Below are 12,967 nucleotides of genomic sequence, written 5' to 3'. Positions count from 1 at the left end.
GGTACTTTTTTCTTGGTACACCAACTGCTTACACGTTTCTGCCTTTCATTTTCCCACCACTCCTTTTAAGCTGTCGGTAATGGCCTTGTGGACTCTTCAAGTTATGATTTAGAGCTTAAACAGGACTATAGACTTGGTTTCTGCCCCATATAATTGTACCTGATTATACCTTGTGCTTGATGATTGAATGGCCAATCATCAAGCGCAAGCTTTTTCACATGGAGGCAGGAGAATCCTAAACTTCACATACCTTGAAGTACCAGGAGCAAAGAAAATACCCATTACTTTTGGGTATCGATGAACATGTAACTCACTCTCCTCTCTCTGTGACAGCACTGGTGCTCTGTGATTTGACTTGAAGTTGTCATGGACAGTAGAGTTCTCCATGATTGTGTAAGCTCGGACTAGAGTGTCCTGGGACTTTCACAAGGCTTTCTCTCCTTCTGGCTGCTAAAGGGAGCAGTGTTATGTAGTGCTGGGAAGAGTGGCATTAAAGAAAACATGTTCTCTTTTCCCTGCACCAGTTTATGTAAAAAAAAAAAAAAAACAACCAGCATGTAATTCAGCTTGACAGTTGTGTTCAATGGAAGATGTCTTTTGTAACCCTTTTTTTATGTTGCTGTATAGTTGGATGTAACCTATTTATATGGTCAACCATTTTAGGCAGAAGAAAGGAATGACAGCAGTGTCCTTCAAGGGGATCTCGGGGCACAAAGTCCACTCTGTGTAGGATATCCCCATATCCACCTTTTTTTTTTCTCTATTTTCACTTTCTCATAATTTGTTTTAAATGTAGGGTTTTTCACACTTTTATTTTTATTTATTTATTTTTTTTTTTAGTTTGCTGTGTTTTGGACATGCATGTTTAACATAAACAGATGACGTTTGTTTTTTTTGTTTGGTCCTTTCACGTGTGTGTGTGTGTGTGTGTGTGTGTGTGTGTGTGTGTGTGTGTGTGTGTGTGTGTGTGTGTGTGTGTGTGTGTGTGTGTGTGTGTGTGTGTGTGCTTTAACAGCCGATTGATTTTTTTTTTTTTTTTTTTTTTTTTTCTCTCTTGAGTAAACACTGCATGATATGAGTTTCTATTAACCTTACTCGAGAATCTTGTAAACCAGGGGTCTCCAAACTTTTTAAGCAAAGGGCCAGTTTATTGTCAATCAGACACCGAACCCTCTTCGGGGGGCCAGACTGTGGTTCCCTTGGAAGTAGAAAATGCCCCAGCATCAGTGGGAGTAAATCATGTCACTGACTTGGTGGTCAATGGGAGTAAATAAAGATCTAGCACCTATGGTCAGTAGGAGTGGCAATAGTGCCCTGTCTTGAGGAATAATGCCTCATCATTGGTGTCTTTGAGAGGAATAGTGCCCCATTGTTGGTGTCATTGGAAGGAATAGTGCCCCATTGGTGTCATTGGGAGGAATAGTGCCCATTGTTGGTGTCATTGGGAGGAATGGTGCCCCATTGTTGGTGTCATTGGGAGGAATGGTGCCCCATTGTTGGTGTCATGGAGAGGAATGGTGCCCCATTGTTGCTGTCAGTTGGGGGAATGGTGCCCCATTGTTGCTGTCAGTTGGGGGAATGGTGCCCCGAGGGCCAGATAAAGGGAAGCAAAAGAGCATTCAGTTTGGAGACCACTGTTCTAGAAGTATGTACAAGTGAATGTACACTTGCTTTATGGGCATTTTTATGAGCTTTTTAAACCAATCTAAAAATGTTCCTCAACCTCCCAGGCACTGTGGCTAGCGTTATGAGTAAATGTACATTTTTGGAATAAAATATTCATATCAACGTGCTACCTTTAAAAAGCTAAACCCAAAAAAATAAAAATCTTTTAACAGTGCAGCTATAGAATGTTTTGAGTTGTACAAGAACCCTGCAAACTCTTTTTTTTTTTTTTTTTGCTCCAAGTATTATGGCAAAATTTCTCTTCCACACCAGCAATTTACTTCTCAGTGACATTAATCTAAGATTATGAGATTATGTGCTTACAATAGAAAACCTACCTGCTTGTCTGGGAGACTTCTGCAGTAAATGCTTTTTTTTCCCCCACCATTTGCATACTCATTATGGCTTGTCCATTAAGGCCCCTTTCATGCTGCCACTACTTAAAAGTTGCGTGATTTTGAAGCCGCAATTTCAGGGAATGCCTGTGTAAACTTGAGGTCTATGGACCTCAACTCTCATCAAACTCGGACCAAGGTAGTACAGGGACTACTTTGAAGTCTGTGCGCACAGATATGAATGGTTATCATTGGGAAACCTGGTGTATGATTTGTCATGCGACTCTGATGTCCAAAGTCGCACAAGTGTGAAAGGGGCCTATCCCATCCCTTGTCAGCTTACTGTCTATTTGGCACTTAGCTTTCTGAACTTATGTATTACAAAAAAAAATGACACATTGTAGATTTCTGTGTGGTTTTTTTTACTTTGGGGAACTGTAAAAGGATTTCTGAGAAAAAAGGCTTTTAATGGTGAAATGCCCGATTTCATTTGAAAACAGAATGGTTCCAAACATGGGAGATATTTGTTTTGAATTGAGCAGTTTTAAGATGAATTGTAATGTGATAATGAATTAAATGAAAATAATCTATCCATCTGTCTGAATTGTGCTGTAAATGGATATTTTACGAAGTGCAGCCAGTAGATGGAGCCAAAGTACCAGTGTAAAGTAATAATATCACAGAGGCTGAAGTCCATGTCTTGCAGTGAGTAAGAGGACAATCCACAACATTCAGTAGGTCTGTGGGAAAAATTAGGAAAAACTGCAACAAAAATCCTGTCCTAAATTTAACTGAGCGGCAAGACCTGAAAAATATATTTATAAGCCTACAGCACAGCTAAACTAAAAAAAAAAGATTTATTCTAGGGAACGTCAAGATATGTTAATTGTGCCTAATGCTGAATAAAGCACATTTTGTTTGCAATTGTTCTTGATAAGTGACAGCCCACCTCCTAGCATGTGAGGGTGCCTAGGCACTCCTGTGCCACCAGCCTCGTAGCTGTATATCCGTAGTGTTAAACTATGACTCTGCTGCCTCAGACTACTAATCTTTTTTTTTTTTATAGTTGGAATGAGATTTGGTGATGTCACTATGGTGCTGCGTACTGTTCTCCTTGTTGGAGACTGTCATGAGCAAGTAAAGCCCAGCATCCACAAAGATGCTTGTCTCCACATAGACATAGTGCAGAACAAGGAATAGTATGTCCGTAATGGGGAAAGATCAGCTGTAGGGAGACCACAGGCAATTCTGATAAATACAGCGGAACCTTGGATTACGAGCATAATCTGTTCCAGGAGAATGCTTGTAATCCAAAGCATTTGCATATCAAAGTGAGTTTCCCCATAGAAGTCAATATAAACAAAGATAATTTGTTCCGCATGTGGCCAGAGGTGGGGGGCGCCGGAGAGGCTCGGGAACGGAGTAGTTCTGAGTGTTTGAGTATTTCCGAACCGTTCCAAGTGTCCCCTGCGGCCCCCCACCTCTGGCCAAATGCGGTACTGCACACCCCATTAGCTTGAATTCATCTCGTTTTGCGAGACAACACTCGCAAACCAAGTCAGAATTTAGAAAGAAAAAAGTTGCTCGTCTTTCAAAACGCTAGTTAACTGCATTACTTGTAAACCAAGGTTCCACTGTATTCTATTAATTTTCCTGCCTTTTTATGGGCACAGCTTACGTAGTAAAATTACTCTTTAAAATATAAACAACTATGAAAATTTCTAAGCCAAGCCAGTTGCATATAGTGTTAGCCAGACTTTCTGCACAGGCTGTTGGTTGTAAATGCATATATGGCTAGTTTCCAGTGCCAAGGACAATACAGAAAGCAGCTAAGTAAGTTACTGAAAACAATGCAAATCCAGTTCATACTTATCTTCCTTCCTTCATTGCAAAGTAAATCTGCAACGTTCCTATGAAATTTAAGCCCCTCAAAAACTGTAGCTCTAGATGAAAAACGGCTGTTTTTTTCCTATACATCCAAACTTCTTTCATATAAAACATCTGTCTTGGTTGTAGAGGTGTAGATCATGAGGTCACTGCCCTGCATCTCTACCGTGTCCAATGAAAGAGTGCTTTGCATTCATTGAGAAAGTGGAGGGTATTCCATGGATGACGACCGACCTGTGTTGAGTAAGCGGGACAGCTAGAAGCCAGTGGAGATCACTGTAGTAGCATTTCCTACTACAGTGATTTCCAGCTGCCATAGGTATGGCTTGCAATGCTTCAAGCTGGACCAAGGTACCTGTAAAAATTGCCATACCTAAACTTCAGCTTTAAAGCAAAACTGTAGGGAAGCAAACATTTTGAAGTGCATGAGTGTGAATTGTAACACCTGTTATAAGTATTTGTGATTCTGTTGAGATTCATTCACCCTTGGCAGATGCATATCTAGGTCCATCACCTTACTTTTCTCCAATGCTTTTAAAGTCATACAGCTTGGTCATGGACCTGTGCCAGCGTGTGACTGGACAGTGAGGGAAAAGTAGCATGTGGATGAGGTCAACCCGGTTTTCTCTCATTTGTGTTTGTTTGATAGCACTGTGCAGTAAACCCTGACTGGCTTATTGGGCTGCTGCTTCCTCTACTGCAGTGCTGGGATATACAGGAGGCTAAGATACTGTAAAGACACATTGGGGTTGATTTACTAAAGACCAATAGGCTGTGCACTTTTCACTCTGCAAGTGCAACTGCTCCAGAGCTTAGTAAATGAGATTAAGCTTCGCTATGCAAACAATACCCAATCGCGTGCAAGGAAAATAAAAACCAGCATTTTTGCTTGTACATGATTGGATGATTGAAGTCAGCAGAGCTTCTGCTCATTTACTAAGCTCTGGAGCAACTGCTCTTGCGGAGTGCAACTGCACTTTTGCAAAGTGCACAGTCTATTTGCCTTTAGTAAATCAACCCCATTGTGTTACCATTCCATCCATTATATTTATGGCTTTTTAATTGTATACATACTTGTAGGTATCTTATTTGCCTCTAGTTCCACTTTAAATTCAAAGCCTTTTATATTTCGTGTGACAAATAAAGCAAAAATAGTTGTCGTCAGAATAGAAACCCAGAACTTAAAGCCTAGAAACACCGGTTCACAAATATTCATCCAAACGCAGAATGTTATTTATTTTATTTCTATAATTGAATGCTATTTTTTTTAGTGAAGTATTCTATGTCAGACATTTATTTATATTTAATACATACCTCCCCTTTTCCATTTTTTTTTTTCCCCCCCTAGATATTAAATAATGAAATCAATTTGCAACAAACTGTGATTCATCAGGCCAGCCAGGCTCTTAATTGCTGCACAGATGAGGAGCATGGTAAAGGAACACAGACTGAAGCAGAGGCAGAACGCTTGCTGCTGTTTGCAAGTGAGTACCTATTTACATTCTTGTTTTTGTTTTGTGTCACTTTTATGCATTTCAAATAAAGTTTGGGGGAAATAAAATAAAAAAATGGACAGCTGTGAGACAGTAAACCACTGCATTTTAGTGTCCAGTAGCTATCTGTTTGTTTGAACAGGCCCTTAAAGAATATGTAAACCCAATATTTAATATTCCTGATCTGTGCCTGCTGTACTATGTACTTGTATGAAAAAGTATCATGTTCTTTGCATTGCTTCCTTTGTGTGCAATCCCTGGTGTTCCTGTCAGCCCCTCTGCTTTCCTATTAAAAACTGACCACACCAAGCAGCAGAACACATCGTGGTCAGTTCTCTAACTGTGCTGAGAACTCAACCTGCTCTCCTCCAGTGGTCAGACTTCTGTTGACACATTTCCCCCCACCTACACACAACCATTAACTGGGAAGACCAGGGTGCTGCTGTTTCTCCACCCTCACCTCTATGCAGCTGAGAATTGATATTATGTGATCACTTACAAAAGGTACATTTGTATTTATAATGTTATATGTATTCACAAATATTATACCTTTCATTTCTATTTTAAACTAAATGGCCTGTTTTATACGGTGAGAGGTTACAAAAATTTTTAGGTATTTGTGTATGCAGTGCCACTTTAACCATATATGTGTTTTAATACAGTGTCATTTCTATTATCTAGCTGAGAAAAGAGCAGTTTTGCTTGCTGAAATTAACAAGTTGAAGAGTGAAGGTCCCCAGAAAAGACCACAGCCTTCAGCTCATGAGAGCACTCCATCCAGAGGCCTTATATCCATTTCTGAGATATTTTTGCCCATCAAGCCTGATTTTATTTGCAGCACATCTCAGAGACCAGGTAAGAACTGATCATTTTACTGACCACAATAATGGATCACAGCCTATAAGGGGGGCTTAGATGTGCAGTTGTGGGTAGGAATGACTGGGAGGAATTGTGAGGGAACAAGGGAGAAGTGATGGACTCTTTTTGGAAAAGAGTAGTAGCATATCCAGAAGCTACAATGATGATTAAAGTGAACCTGTCCCCATATAATGCACAGTGTGATCTGCCTCCCTTCCTTTGCGTGGCGTGTGAGACTTATGGTGTGGGAAGCAGTTCACCGCTGTGCCTGGTGGACCTAAAGGACTCGGCTGGTTCAGAGCCACTAGAGGGTGCTGTCGGGCTTTCTTGTTAGAACAGGGTGCAAGTGTGTGTCTCCCTGTTGGATGCATTGAGGGGGCTATTTCCTGAATCAAGCAGATACAGCCTACTTGAGAGACGCAACTCTGCCCTGGTTTATGGAGCAATGCAGCAGTGTTGCCACCCCATTACAGGAAGCTGCATTAGATCAACTTCCCCAGACAGGTAAATGTGTGACTTTGGAAGGGGATTAGGAAAACATTGGAGGGCAAATTAACTTATAACTCAGTGCTGCAACAGATTTTCGCACTGGTGCACATACATAATGTGGTTTTTGATGTTTTTGTTCCCACAGATGCAGCAAACTATTACTTCTTTATAATCATTCGAGCTGGAGCAGAAAACATGGTGGCAACGCCTCTTGCCAGCATTTCTAGTTCAATGAAGGGAGATGCTCTAACTTTTCCAACCACCTTTACACTGTAAGTATACTGAAAGTCTAGAATTGAATCATAATTATGAATATTTGTTTAAATGTATGAAATAGAATCCACAGCACGAGGGTTTAGCATTCTGTTCTGTCATGGTTTAACTTTTTTTTTTTTTTTTTGTTTGTTTTTTTGTTTTCTTTCAGTGAGGATGTTTCTAATGATTTCAGCATTTATGTAGATGTCTACAGTTTGGTGAGTTATAATCCTGTGTGTGTGCATTTATGAATTAAGTAGGTTTGTATTATAGTTTAGATTTTTACATTCATAATTTGCATTGTACATTTTCAGGCACAAAGAAAAGAGAGCTCTGCTCTTGATAAGAGGAAAAAGGCTTCAAAGACTAAGGTAAAGAAACAAAACAAGTCGCTTTCTATGCAGCATACAATTCATGATTATGCTTTGTTTAACCAGTTGCAGACCGCCCACTGTAGATTTACTGCGGCAGGACGGCCGCTCTGCGCCGGATCATGTGCCTAGTACGTGATCTGGCACTTCCGGGTGTGGGGTGCGTGCGCTGGCGGTGACCTGCTTATGCTGTGATAGGACACATCGGGAGCCAATCAGCTGGTGTGGCTTGCCGCGATGTCCGGCGGGACCCACCGATCGTTCTGGAAACAGGCAGAACGGCAGTCTGCCTATGTAAACCAGGCAGACTGCTGTTCTGTGAGAGGGGAATGTGCTGATCCTTTGTTCCTGCTGAGCAGGAACGCTGATCTTTACATCCCCCCCAGTCTCAAAGCACATCCCCCACAATTAGTAATTACTCCTAGGGAATGCTTTTAACCCTTTGATTGCCCCTGATGTTAACCCCTTCCCTGCCAGTGTCAGTACAGCAACCGTACCTTTTTTTTTTTTTTTTTTTTTTTTTTTTAGCACTGATCACTATATTGGTGTCACTGGTCCCCAAAAAGTGTCAGGTGTTCGATATGTCATTCACTGATCGCCACCATTACTAGTTTAAAAAAAAAAGTTTTGTAGCCACTATAACTTTTGCGCAAACCAATTAATATACACATATTGGGATTTTTTTTTTTTTTCTTTTACCAAAAACGTAGCAGAATACATATTGGCCTAAACTGATGAAGAAATTTTGGTATTTAACTTTTTTTTTTCGGGGATGTCTTATAGCGGAAAGTTAAAAATATTGGGGTTTTTTTCAAAATTGTCGGTCTTTTTTTGTATATAGCGCAAAAAAAATAAAAACCGCAGAGGCATTCAAATGCCACCAAAAGAAAGCCCTATTTGTGGGACAATTTTTTATTTTTTTGGGTACAGTGTCGCACGCCCGCGCAATTTTCAGTTAAAGTAATGCAGTGCCGTATCGCAAACAATTGCCTTGTCATGAAGGGGGGAAGTGGTTAAAAAATATGTAACTATGTTCCTTCACCACTATAATTTCATTTTTGTTTGCTGTTTTAGGCAATCACTCCAAAAAGGCTGCTTACTTCTATTACAGTAAGTGTAATGTGTTTACCTAAATAAACAAAAATGTTAATATTGTATGATAAAATTAGACATACTATTAAGGACTTATTCAACTTTAAAACTCAACTCTAGGTATAACTTTAATTTCTTTGTAACAATAGTGCAGCTTGGACCAAGGTAAGTATGCATAGCTGCGATGAGCGATCGCTGTGGAAGCTGACAATCACTGTCACCACTACTACAGTGATAGAAGCAATCTTCTGGGTCCTATACTCTGTGGCATTTCTGCATAGCAACTTCAAGGGGCCTCTGATTGGACGAGGAGGAGAGGCAGGGTGGTGATGTCAAGATCTTCAAATTCATCCACTCAGAGATTACATTGTATTCAATAAAAAAAAAAAAGTCATTCTGTGAATTGTGGCAGTGCTGAGCAAAGGACCGTCTGTGGTTACTATGCAGAAGAAGTGAAGGCACCGGACCTTGCTGTATATTGCTGCTAGCAACCAACTACTACTAGTGATTTGTAGCTTCCACAGGGGCTTGTTCAGGAATTAAATATAAATATGATTTGGTCCAAACGTGACCAATGTAACTGCTCTAAGAATCAAACCTAAAGTTCAGCTTTAAATAGACATTAATACACCTATTTTTGGTAAAGGTCCTCCATTCCCCCAACACATTTCTGATTTATGTAGCAGTTGTTCCCTCCATCCTGTTGCCGTTTAGAGGTTATATACACAGTTGCTGGGTGCTAGAATAAAACCAGCAGCCAGAGGGGTAGGCAGGTTGAAATGCATTTGTACTAGTGAGTTAGAGGCTGGCCTAGGCAGGGGAAAGGGTTGACTGTTGTAAGGGCAGTTCCTGGGCTTTTCGATCCTATCCGGCACACCTGTGCTATAAAAAGGGGGAAAGTATAGGTCCAGGGCTCCTCTTCTTAGCTGTACTGGTCAGTTCTGTTTGTGGTATCAGGCCTGCTGTGCTTTGCGGCCCATCGAAGACACTGGGATTTTCAGGGACATCCAGGTCATGGACAATGTCACAATCGACTCTCACCTCGCAGAGGTATGCCTGGGCAGCCACCCTGCTATAGTTAGGGGAAATATCATATCATATTGAATATCATATTATCATATTGAATTGTTATGCCGTTCAGTAGAGTTCCATTAACCATTCTAAGCCTTCTCTGAAGTTTTTCAAAGGGGTGCATATTGGTTCTGGCATATCTAAAAAAAAACAGGCTCTGTAAAGCACAACTGGGTATGAAGTAACACCAGTACGAAGGGTTAATTTGGCAAGATAAGTAGAAGAGTGTAGTTGCTAAGAGTAACCAAGCACAAGTTCGAGACAATAAGCAAACCAGTCTTTAGGTATGGTACCTGGTAAGGTGACCGGTCCTCTGGTAGCGAGAGGGGTCGTTGTCTGGCTCCCTCTATAGCAGTCAGTTTCCAATAGCAATTGGATCCTGGTCAGGAGGCATGGGAAGTGAGAGAGTTAAGTGCACACGTGAGTTCTGCGCTAGTTGCTTGGTGGGACTCCATTTTGTTATTAGGAGTAGGGTAACGGAGGGACGCTGGACTGGTGGTATGAGAGTGCAGGTTCAGCATGTCCCTCCTCTTTCAACATTCAAGTTACAGTGTGCAGTGACACGGGGCAGCATTTTTTTTTTTTTTTTTTTTTTTTTTAGAGGAACTCTGCACTTTTTTGCTGTACACAGTGAAGACTCATCTCCAAGTTTGGGAACTGCCTTAAAGTTAGACTTTTCACATGACCGTAGTCTCAGCTTGGTCATTGTTGAGTGCGCTCTGCATGAAAGGTATCCCCATGTGAAGGGTGAGAAGGCCTCGCTCAGAAGAGCTTCCTAAAATGCAGCTCAAAATGACGAATTTAGCTTAATGCTTAATCAGTATGTTGCAGTTAGGTAGATTACCTAACACCTTTAACTATTAAGTTCTAGTAGTACCTTGGGCACCACCTTTCCTATTATTACTACATCCCAGCATAGTTGATAGTCATAGTAGACTTCATAGAAATTTCAGCTTCTGTTTTGAAAGTTGATGAGCTGTGTAAATCATTAATCGGCCTCCTCTTGGCCAGCGTTTTCAAAGTACTGTCCAAGGACAGGCACCATAGGGGGCCTGATTTTTACTTTTATTAGGAAGAAAACCCCTACTAAACTACTAGTTTCACTTCACTATGAATGCTGTGCTCTCTGACTTGAGAGCTACAGCTCACCTACTCATCCCCAATTCATTTGGCAGAGCCATGGTGTGTGGGCAGGCTTTAAGCTGTGTGAATTTGACGAACCCGCCAACATTTCATTGGTGAGTGGCCCTGTTGGTCATCTCCTGCCCAACATCATTCATCTGAAAAAATGGAAGGAGCCAAATGGAAATAGTCAGCAGAACAGCGTCTGCATGCAATCAGATGCAGTCACTGCTCAGATATTTTTATAGCTGACAGGGCCAGCAGTCAAAATACAGTAGTCACAACGGAAGATTCATCCATCCGCACTATTTTTTTTTTTTTTTAAGTCTGCAGGTTGAACAGAAAAAAACCTCTGTATGTATATGGGCAGTTTTAGTTAGAGAAGCAAAGGCCTTTTTATTTAGCGCAAGTTTACTTGGAAATCTTTGATGAGCAGCCCGGATCGTCCTCTTCTCAGGTCCCTCTTATGTGCTCCTGGCCCCTTCCTCCTTTTCAGTGCCCCCACAGCTAGCAGCTTGTTATGGGGGCACCCAAGCCAAGCCACAACTCCCTGTCTCCATTCAAACACAGAGCCCTGACTCAGCCTCGCCCCCTCTCCTCTGATTGGCTCCCGCTGCTGTCCAAAGTCAGGTAGCCAATGTCACCGCTGCTATGTCTTGGCCAATCGGGAAGGAGAATCTCAGATGGCTGAGACACTCGTGGACATCGCTGGACAGAGATGGGGCTCAGGTAAGCATTAGGGGGGCTGCTGCACACAGAAGGCTTTTTATCATAATGCATAGAATGCATTAAGATAAAAAAACCTTCTGCCTTTACAAATCCCTTAAGCTATCCATACTCATAAAGCACTCCATAAAGGCCTGTCTGAGTGGACTTGACAAAGCTCAATGTGCTGTCCTTGTCTAGGGGGAACAATGGCAAACCTCTGTAACTATGTATTAATAGCTTTTCTTGTTGCACGTAGCGTTTACCATATCAGATGGGTGTTCTGTTTTGTGGTGGGGCTAATGAGCTTCCTAGCACTAAAAAAGTGATTTCATATCTATCATTTTGGTATATAACATAAAATTGCACACAATACTTCAATTTTTTTTTTACAACAGATTCTAATGTGAATACATAAAATCTAAATAAAATTAGAGCAAGTACAGCTTTGGTGTATTTAATTGACTTACATTTAGTTAACTTTTTTTTTTTTTTTTTCTTTTGTTTTAGAAAAGTAACATTCACACGCCAGGTGAGTTGCCTATTTTATGTACATATTTATTTTGGCTGCTTAGGCGTAATTTAGTGCTAAATCATTTATTATGGGAACCAGATTTTGGAAGATGTTTATTTTCATGGTTGTTTTTCATTGTTATTGGGCTCTAAAGACAAAAATGCTGGTGGCTTTTTAAAAATGTTCAGTCTGAACTAAATGAGAACATAATGTATATCTGGAAGAATTTTCTTTGCAAGAGCTTCAGGGTGGATTTGATATAAATCACTAGTAAAAAGGCTTCATTTAAATCAACTTGATTTTTAAATCATAATGTTTAAAGAGCAACTGTCATCTCTGTTCCGCAGCGGCTCCTCCTCTCACCCGCTGTTGACTCACCAACAGTCCCGTTCACTTTAATGGGACGGCTGGTGATGCGGCAGTGACACAACAAGGTGAGGGACATGGTGGCAGCAGCAGGTGAGTGGATGCCTGCTAACAGGCACTGCCATGATGGATCTAAAATTACAGGTGGTCTTTAAATCTAACGACTTATTCTTGCTGGTAATTAGAATCTTTAATATTTAAATGAAGGTTTCCTATTTAGAATAATAAGCTGTCAGGTCAGTAAAACAGCGATATCAGAACTGATTCAGTCATACAGTTTGTTGTGTACATAGATTTTCAAAACAATGGGATAAAGGAATATTCCTGAAATGTATTTTATCTCATGGTTACTGTGAAATTGTGTGAATGCATCAATGCAGTGCATGTTATCTCAGCTTGCAGAGCTTGGATTCATTGAATGAGTTTACCAAACTGTAAATATTACAGAATATACAGCTTAATGCTACATAACTTCGCTCCATTTCATGCTGGATAAACTAAATTCTTAATGTATCCTAAATAGAAATATATCTTTTTGTTAGATTTTTACCCCAAAAGCATTTTATTAAAATAAATTTGATAAAAATCAAAAAAATCAGATTTAAATCCCCCTTTTTTTTTTTTTTTAAATAATCGATTTTTATTCACCCTGAAGAGCTTTATACACAGGGCTGGTTTTGAAAACCAATGTAATTGGCCCATGCCAGGGTCAGAAGTTGCTGAAAACCAAACTGTCATGTAATG

At 40.5% G+C, this 12,967-nt stretch overlaps 1 protein-coding gene across 3 annotated transcripts in view; it reads left to right on the top strand.

Moving 5' to 3' along the window:
- ANLN (anillin, actin binding protein) overlaps positions 1-12,967 on the top strand; it is an 82,908-nt gene that overhangs the window by 43,483 nt on the left and 26,458 nt on the right. For all 3 annotated transcript variants that reach the window (XM_073630514.1, XM_073630513.1, XM_073630512.1), the window contains exons 13-19: positions 5,236-5,371; positions 6,062-6,235; positions 6,873-6,999; positions 7,152-7,200; positions 7,297-7,353; positions 8,428-8,463; positions 11,854-11,875. In XM_073630514.1, the coding sequence (XP_073486615.1) occupies positions 5,236-5,371; positions 6,062-6,235; positions 6,873-6,999; positions 7,152-7,200; positions 7,297-7,353; positions 8,428-8,463; positions 11,854-11,875 (601 nt within the window). The remainder of the gene's footprint in view (positions 1-5,235; positions 5,372-6,061; positions 6,236-6,872; positions 7,000-7,151; positions 7,201-7,296; positions 7,354-8,427; positions 8,464-11,853; positions 11,876-12,967) is intronic.

The sequence above is a fragment of the Aquarana catesbeiana genome, linkage group LG05 (assembly GCF_042186555.1).
Source record: "Aquarana catesbeiana isolate 2022-GZ linkage group LG05, ASM4218655v1, whole genome shotgun sequence".
Lineage (NCBI taxonomy): Eukaryota > Metazoa > Chordata > Amphibia > Anura > Ranidae > Aquarana > Aquarana catesbeiana.
The sequence above is the reverse complement of the archived record's forward strand: the minus strand, read 5'-3'. Positions and strand labels throughout refer to the sequence as shown.